The following is a 9,308-nucleotide window of genomic DNA, read 5'->3' as shown; positions in this document are numbered from 1 at the left end:
CCTGTAAATATGACATCAGCACCACAAGCGTTTGTTAACTGGTGATATTCAGGCTTAAAAACCATCTCAGTGGCATAAACAGAAGTTTAAAACAATCATGTCAGCCAGGCCAGATCGGACCAGATGACGATCTTCACAGCCACCGTCTGAAAAACTAAACATTTTAAAATAAAATATTTATTCAAAATAAAATAGAATTCCCTGCTAAAGTGGGCTGCAACATTGATTGTTTGTCTTATTAACTGACTAGGGGAGGTGATTAACTGGTATATATAGGTTTGAAATGCACTAAAGGTTACATTTTGATTACCAAATGCTGAGCTGTTAATAGCAAAGCTTCAGCACTATAGTCATTAGTCTGTTGTCAGTTTTAGAAATGAATCTTTAACTTATGCATACAGAAAAAGTATGTCAACTTTTTATATTAATTGTGATCCAATTAATATTAATGTACTTTAAAACAAGCAGTTTTTTTAAAACAGGTTACATAGAAATATCGGGGTTTTTTGATAGCTGAATGATTCTAAATTTCAATTAATCTGATGGTTGATTATTTAGGAGCAAAAAGGGTTTTTTGAATAGAAACGGCATTAAAATGGCATTAATTGTGACTAATTAACATGATTCAAAATTCTTAATAGAACCCAACCACTAATATATGTAAAATCATAAATGCTTTGGAGGAGAAGTTTTCTGAATCCCATGATATTTCCATGTATTAACATAAATATCAACCTTCATTCTAGGAAAGCTGTCCTGTCTTATCCAATCGGAAACTGTTCCTAACATCTCGGTTGGCCTGTCAACCCTTTCTGTCCGCTCAGACCAGACAGTCCTCTGCCTCTTGTCTGTTTACCGACCCTTTTTCTTTTAATTTCTTTTGACATCGTCCTTTGAGGCAGTGCTCTATTTTAGATTTATTCCATCCAACCTGAAGTTTAAAAGGTTTCTTTATTTACAAAATGTTTTCTTTACAAATCAACACAAACTGCCAGTTAAAGCGACCATCCAGTTAGTCATCTGTAGAATGAAACATGTCAAGAAAAACATAAATAAATAAAAATATATATATATTGAACACATAAGGAACAAGATGTGCTTCCTGGCAGACTAGAATAGAAAGCTAGTGTTACACTTTCTCTACACCACAGATTCAACCTGCACCAGTGCTAAATAAAACTGGACAGTATAGACCTACCTTTTTTTAGCTCACATCCTGGCTAAGTAAAGCTCAGAACATAAAGTTGCTGATATGAACAGAAAAGCAGGTCATAGATGATAGAAAACTTTTAAAGGAGTAAAAAGAGGAGCTCCAAACAGCCTGTAGGGATTATTATCATCTGCTTCTGAGGCAGAAAATTCTTAACAGTAATTCTTTTAGGCCAGTTTTTTTTACTTTGCTTTGGCTATATTAAAAGGGTGGCGTATCTAATACCCCGTCAAACTGTTAAGCCAGGGTCACACCACCTGCATGTGACTGCAGTTTCTTTCTATGTCCAACTGGTTGAGGTAAGTACTGTATAGAGGCTCCTACTACACATAGCGTGGGGTGATGTCCCAGTCTGTGGTGGACTTTGCTGCATTTAGCGCTTCTATCCTTCACTTCAAGATGAAGGCATTGGAGCTATGGACCGGCCCGCCTGTTCCCCAGACCTGAATCCGATTGAGAACATCTGGGACACCATCTCTCGATTCATCCACCAGTGTCACGTTACACCACAGACTGACAGGACAGAGGTAAGGTAAAGGCTGATTTATACTTTGAAACTAGGAGGTCAGCATAGCTGTCATAGTGAATGCAGGGTTGTAGGTGAGCCCAGACAGTTTCGCAGACAGGAGGCCTCTGATTGGTCAAATTTACATCCGCTCTACACTATGCATTTCCTGTCTGGTACCTTACCGGCTTGTTTTGTTTGTGTGACCGCCATTGTGGAACACGACTCGTGGAGACGGATCAGCTAGAAGAGTGAGGTGCGCGAGAACACTGGGACCCTTTTTCCACCTGGATCCCCCATCTGTTCCTTCGTTGTCGCCTAAACTTGCCCCCACTTCCTCACCGCCTCGGCTTTATCTAGAATCACAGCTAGTTCCTGAATGTCCCTCTTGCGTTGTAGTGTGGAATTAAAATGATTCAATATTGGGCATAAATCAAAAATATCTGCAACAAGCTCACTGCGAATAACTTCTGCAGGAAGATAACCAGACCTTAAAACGTTGTTCTGGCGCTCAGGGAGAGGCATTGGGAGATCAGAGTAATGACCGCGGCAGAGAGTGGACAAGAGCGGGGCAGAAGTGGGTGGAGCTACAAGAGGAGGAGATTGGTAACAGTTCTTCGTAGGGTTAAATTAAAATGGCTTTTTTAAAAGCCATCTATAAACCTGTGAAAAACATTCCCAACTCCATCCTATGTCATCATAATCTTTTCTATTAACACTTAGATTGAAAACAGCTTAGTCTTCGCTGTGCTCCTTCACCCTACATAAAGTCCCAAATTTAGGGTCCCAACATGACAAGGGCTCAGGAAAAAATCAGTATTTTCTAATTCTAACAACCATCACAGGTGTACCTTGCAGGTGTTGTTCTCCTGTTGCTGTAATCGCCATAAACGTGCCGCTCGCATTGCTGGAAGCGCCTGCCGCATTCCTTTGCATCATAGCACTCGTAAACATGTCTCTACAAAGAGATATAACATGTAAATTAATCTCTTTGGTTCCTGGAACCTACAGATCCCTACAGTTCTCCTGAACTCTGTAAAACAGTCCTTCAACAAGGACAGTAAGCGCCACACTCTTGTTCTGGACTGTGGTCTGTTTCCTGATGCTAACACCCGTTTGCTAATTAGGTCCAATTCAGAGAGAAGGCACCATAAGAAATGAGGCATGTAGCGAAAATCATTAACTGAAATTAGGCTGGGAGAAAATAAAAGCACAGGAGATGGTTAAATTTGTTCCTGACATTTAAAAGCTCAAAAAAGACTATCATCTCAATGCAGTTCTTTCTAGGGGGTAGAGAAGGGTGGGTCGGTAGGTGTACCACCATACTGCCTTATTAGAAATATTAGGTTATGATATTGTTCATCTGAGCTGCTAGAAAAAGTTCCCCTTTGCTGAGCCTTTTTAAAGCCATTTTTATCACATCTCAAGTACGGCTCACACAGCTGCCCCGGAGCCATCTCAGGAGTAACTCCAGAAACATGTTGTTCAGGAATCTTTAGAAAAACAAATCCCACAATGACTCACGCTCTGCTGCAGAAGTTAGCTGCTGGCTCCCAAATCGACGCCGATGAGGAAAAGAAACGTGACATTTTCACCCAAAGCCGTCAAAAGACATTAGCTGGCCACAGCTCCCGGTGGTGCCGTACTGTAAATGTGGCCCTTCCAGGCTACCGTCTAACAGCCTGTTGTGAAGCATCAGAAAAGAACCCTATGTGGTGAAAACGGACCTCTGATACAGCGTATTTATGCCTTTTGAGGATCTGGGCTTGTCCTCAAATAGCCTTAGTGTAGAGTTGTGTAGAGTGTGCGTGTCGGCGTCTGTGTGTTTGTGCAGAAAAAACAGGGGCAACGCTATTGATGCAGCTTTTATAGAAATCTAACACCTGTTTTTTTAGCTGTTTCTGATAGAAAAATAAAAAGATTTTGATATGGTGAGAATGAAATGTACTTATTTTAGATTATTTTTGACCTAGCTAATATTCATTTGTTTAAAGTGGAGTTTTGGGGTTAATTAATGCTTACAAAGAGAATCTAAAGCAATGATAACATAATAAGGAAATATAAATCTAAGTTTGTGGTTTTAGAACATATGGTTTGTGTACCGTAGAGCTAATGTTCAGTCCAGCAGCAATAAGTGGTTGTAAAAGTGATTTGTTCTTTGGTTACTGGTTAAGAATGTAAGATAGCTGAGAAAACTGCCAAAATCAACAAATAAAAACATGCATGTGATGTTTTTGCTTTGATAACTTTTGCTATAAACTGCTAAGCTTTCTCTTTCTCTTCTTTCTTTACTTCCCATATTCTCTCATTCCTCACTTATTCTTTCCTCAGATTAATCTGAAAACCCTTCCTCTCTCACCCTGCATGTCTTTATTCCCTTTCCTTATCGTTCCCCACACACCCTATCCTCCTTACAGGGCTTAAATACCAGTTTTTCTGACACAGAGGCACACTTAGACCCTGACACAACCTCTCATTAAACAGAAAGCTCAGCCAGCTGCACCATGTCCCTTTTCTCAAGTGAACCAATATTTAATTCTCACACAGTTTGTATAAATCAAATGTGAACAAACACTTTAAAAGAGAAAATCATACAAATGACAAATGTTTGATTGAGACAATCAGGCGGAACCAGTAACATCCAGAGGAAAAATGCTAAGGTAAGGTTATGAAAACATTGATTTAGGTAAATTAATAGTCAGGTAGAGGATCCTACTCTCAGGGTGGTGCGGCTGGTTCAGCCCTCATGAAGCCACCAAAGGGAAGCAGACAGGAAGTGTTGAAATTGAGGAGGAGGAAATGACTCCCCTGGAGCTCAGCACCCCCATAAACATAACATACCAAACACCTCATCTGCTGTTGGAAAGGAAAAACCCACACAGGTAGACACCAACCCAGACAAGACAATAGAGACATCATCACCAGAACAATCACTCCGAATGACACACAGTGTCCACTTTTAAATATTTGGCGTTCTGTGTTTTGGCACTTAGTCACACACAAAAACCAGAAAGTATTATTTGGGGATTTTATGTTATAGACCAATAAAAAAGGTGAAAAATGCCTAACTAAAGTAGTAGTAGTAGTCTGTACCAAATGCTATCCACATTCTGGTTACTGGAGCTCAGTGTTTTATGTTTGTTTGTTGTTTATTTGTGAATAAACAGTATCATGTGAGACAAAGGAAGACAGCACAGGAAAGAGAGAAAGCTGTTTAGACCTGCAGAAAAAAGACCTACACATCTCAGGGAGCTCTGTTTAGTAGGCAATCTGAACGAGGAAAACTAACAGTTTATCTGAAAACCAAAAAAAGCCCTGGCAATTTAGTTCAACCACAAAGTTAAGGGGGGCTCACTGCACTGATACCTGCACTGATTTCTGCCCTGATTATTGTGCCGTTTGTGTTGAGAGTGATCGGGTTGTCTTCAGATGGGACTAGATGGAGGATGGGCTGAGCTAAAACCAGGGGGGTCCTGGTAGAAACCCCATCCGAGGCCAAAAAAAATAGGCTGTGGCACAGTGGTACAAGAAGGTAGAGCAATAAAAAGGTCTACTGGTTCGACTCCCGGCCCGGGGTCTTTCTGCATGGAGTTTGCATGTTCTCTCCCAGCATGCGTGGGTTCTCTCCAGGTACTCCAGCTTCCTCCCACAGTCCAAAAACATGACTGTTAGGTTAATTGGCTTCTCTTTAGGCTTGAGTGTTTGTGTGAATGGTGGCTAATCCTGTTTGTCTCTGTGTTGACCTATGATGGACTGGTGACCTGTCCAGGGTGGACCCCGCCTCTTGCCCGTAGACAGCTGGATATAGGCACCAGCACCCCTCGCGACCCCAACTGGGATAAGTGCGAAAATGGATGGAATGGTTGGGTTTCTAACATAATTATCTGTGTCCAACCACTTCAATATTTATAACCGGTTTGAGTTTTTACGAAAGACGCCTTTTGTGACATAAAGAATAAAAACCAGGTACCCCACATTAAAGTCAAAGACTTTACCCACTTTACCTTGGAGACCTCTTGGCTTGTAACATTGTGAAAATGTTCACAAATTATGAATATCTTTAAAATTTACAGAAATATTAGAGATTTTGGTAAATCTTTGGGAAGAACCAAAATGTGTATAAAAATAAAATTTAGCTTAGTGTTGAACTTTTATGGTAAATGCAGTACTTGTATTGTGCTTAATCAGGTCCAAGAGCCTCACCACCAACGAGACGGGTCAAGTGTCTTAGATAACAGATGAAGCTGGACCTAAACCAGCAACCCACCAGTTACTGGATGAACTCCTACCTAAATGGCATGTACTTATAAAGCTCCTTTATCCAAGTTAGGAGACTTGACCAAAGCGCTTTACACTACATTCATTCACCCATTCACGCACACACTGATAGTGGCAAGCTACATTGTAGCCACAGCTGCCCTGGGGCTCACTGACAGAAGCGGGGTTGCCGTACACTGGTGCCACCGGGCCCTCTGACCACCATCAGTAGACAATGCAGGTGAAGTGTCTTGCCCAAGGACACAACAACACTGTGTCCTACCTACCTCCTGAGCCACTGTGGTTCCGGACCTTTAAGACCAATGTGAGTGTATACCATAACAAAATAAAGGAGCAGTGTTTTCTAGTGAACACCTTTAAAGAGAAATAAAGGAACAAAAGCCACCAGAGACAAAAAATAAGTCAAATAGGACTCACCTATGGTAGAGACACGGCCAGGTCAAGAGTCATGACATGGAAAAAAAACAAACAAGAAAGGCAATAAGAATTCTTCCTTCAATGACTGTATATTCTAAAAAGACATCAGTTTTTAAAGTTCTTTTAAGTTTAAGTAAATATGAAAACAAACACATAGGACCAGCAGGGAAAAGATTGGAATTAAATGACCAGAGAAGAGAGATAACATTAAAACTGCTGGGTGCAAAGTTAGGGGGGAACATCATTATTGTGTTAGCACAAACCTCTGCCGAAGATAGAACTCCCCAAAAAGAGAAGATGTGTAGTTATTTTTTATTATCTACCAGTGTGTCTAAGGACAGAGAAACTGTGATTGGTTAGAGGCTGCATACCCATCAACAAGAAAGTTGTTAATTATGGGAGAATCCTTGCAGTTGATCTTCGAAAATACAGGTTAGCATCAAGGCAATCCAGAGTCTCAAATAGTCGACAGTTGAGTTAGTCACCCCAAAACAAGTCCAACACATGCTACAGATTTTTAGTTGTAGTCATACAAGAAATGGCATAGATGGGTGCAATTCTCAGGATAATCCCCCTGATTAGTAGAAGACACTCAAGCAATCAATACAGCCCGATACTGGAACTACTGAAGCTGGTTGGAAGCATCATGCAGGGCAACAACTGGGTTCTATCTTTAAGGAGCCTTCAGCACTTCTACTGCGGTTAAGGCTGACTACAACCAACCTTCCACGATGGGGACAACTGGAGGGACCACAGCTGTGTCTTCCATTGGATCTGCAAAGCTAGGAAAGAAAGGCTTTGCTGCAGGATTGAGACCAGATCCTGGAACTCCGACAGCAGTGACCGAACCAGGAGATGAGGGTGAAGTAACGGGGGAAGCCTGCGGGGAGGGCTTTGCCTCTGGGGAGGTAGGACTCCTCAACGATGAGGGGGGAGATGATGAGGGTGACTTTCGGGACTGATTCTGAGTTGACTTTCCATCTTTATGCTTGGGCTGGAACTCTTGCGCAGTGGTTTTAGGTGAGCGGAGAGGTGCTGGGCTCGGGGTGTTAAAGGACAGGCCCAGGAGTAAAGGATGGCCAGCAGCGCTGGTTTCACTGAAGTCAAATAGATCGCTGCTGTTGCTCGTCTGAGAGTTATTCAGAAGCCATGAAGCATCAGAGGGGGACAGAGGTGGGGCAGAAGCCAGCACTTTAGGGGAAAGGGCTTGGCTTGATTGTGAAGCAGAACTAAAAGCAGAGGTGTCTCCCTCTGACACACCCGTCATAGAAGATTCGTGAATGGAACTTGAGGTGTCGAACATTCCACTGTCAACCATGTTACCGACTGCTTCTGTATTCTCTGAGGAGAAAGGATTATAAAAGGTTTGATTGCTTTGGCCCAAAATGGCATTTTCAGTATCCAATAGGATGTCAACTGGATCACCAGAGGAAGCAGCCCCTGCGAAGTTTCCAAGAGTTGTTTTATTGGTGGGCGACGGCATTGTGAACGGAGCTGCTGTAGCATTCAGCTCACTGTTCAGAGCGAGTGGACTGATGACTGCTGCCGTTGGAGAAAACACATCCTGGGACAGAGGGGTTGAGCCTTCTTCTGGGTAAACTTCTTTCTTCATGGCGTGTTTGCCACCATCCGTGTCTGCTAAAGACGTCTCCAACAGCTCATTATTTGGGCTCCCAAGATCCATCATTATGTCCGATTTTGTTTCCGAGGCAATCGCTGAAGAGGGAACAAAGGGTTCTGCGGTCACCGCCCACTCCTCTGGAAGCTTCCTCCTGTTTTTACTTTTCTTCCCGCGGCCTCCGCTCTTCCCAATATGCTCTTCCCAGCCACCTTCTCCTCTGTCCCTTCTTGGACCGATCCTATGATAAAACTCTTCCGTCGGAGGAGTGTTCTCTCCTGCTCCCTGCATCTCTGATTGGTCCCTGCTCTCAAAGTTTTCATAGGATCCTTCATCTTTCTGTCTCCTTTTCTTCTTTTTCTTTTGTTTCCTGTCAGATCCGTCCGTGTCTCTTTCATCACCTCCAGCATAGGCGGAGCTCTCACGGCTGGGCCAGCTGCCGGGCGCATCCTCTGGGCTGGCTGTGAGCTGTTCGGCTTGGTCGGAAAACGTCACTGTAATGCTTGGAGCCAACGGTGGGTCTGTTGATATGGCCCCAGTCTGGTCTTGCCAAGTGTCCTCTAAGGAACCTTATTGTGGGCGAAGAGGGGAAAGTTAAATGTTGGGGGTATACTGGTTCTTTTGGTCTAACTCAAAAAAACACTGTTATAGTAGCCACTTTTAAAGTTAGGCCCAAAAACTTTTAAATCAGGTTATTTGGGCTGCCAAGTTGTATTAATTGAGAAAGAGATAGACTTTCACTGCCATAGGATTAGATCAAGTTTTTAACCAGTCTACTGCAGGAATCCAAATATGAACTAATGCGCAAATTCTGTTTAAATTAATAGATTATTTGCACATGAAATTGGTGCCGATTTCCAAAAGTTTGTATTATCTTAAAATCAATTTGCCCAATCTGTAAATATGACTTTGCTAGTTTAAACGTTCTGGCTATGGCACATTATTAATCTGCAGATCAATGTTCGATTTCGTTTAACAGATCAACAATGATGGCACATGATGTCTGACTTTTAATTACATTGGTTTCTCTACCTCTTTTAAAGTCCAGATGGGTGTTTAATTTTAATTAGGTGTTATTTTATGACTAGATCTATACAAAAACTTTGTTCTTTTTATTGTTTTGGACATTCCAGTACATTTGCTGCTTTGTTCAGGGTCCTTATTATGTGGAAGACATTGCTCCAGATTATGGCAGATTGCCTCGAATTTAAGTCAAGCATATGTGTAATCGTGAAAGTCTACATTGACTCAATAACTGGGCGATTACCGGATACTGCTCA

At 42.1% G+C, this 9,308-nt stretch overlaps 1 protein-coding gene across 1 annotated transcript in view; it reads right to left on the bottom strand.

Annotated features, from left to right (window-relative positions):
* LOC107086515 (microtubule-associated protein 4-like) overlaps positions 1-9,308 on the bottom strand; it is a 146,490-nt gene that overhangs the window by 46,142 nt on the left and 91,040 nt on the right. The window contains exon 6 of the mRNA XM_015377503.1: positions 7,134-8,597. Coding sequence (XP_015232989.1) covers positions 7,134-8,597 — 1,464 coding nt within the window. The remainder of the gene's footprint in view (positions 1-7,133; positions 8,598-9,308) is intronic.

This window comes from Cyprinodon variegatus, unplaced genomic scaffold, assembly GCF_000732505.1.
Source record: "Cyprinodon variegatus isolate N-32 unplaced genomic scaffold, C_variegatus-1.0 Scaffold155, whole genome shotgun sequence".
Classification (NCBI taxonomy): Eukaryota; Metazoa; Chordata; class Actinopteri; order Cyprinodontiformes; family Cyprinodontidae; genus Cyprinodon; species Cyprinodon variegatus.
Note: the sequence above shows the minus strand (reverse complement) of the source record. Positions and strands in the feature narration are given on the sequence as shown.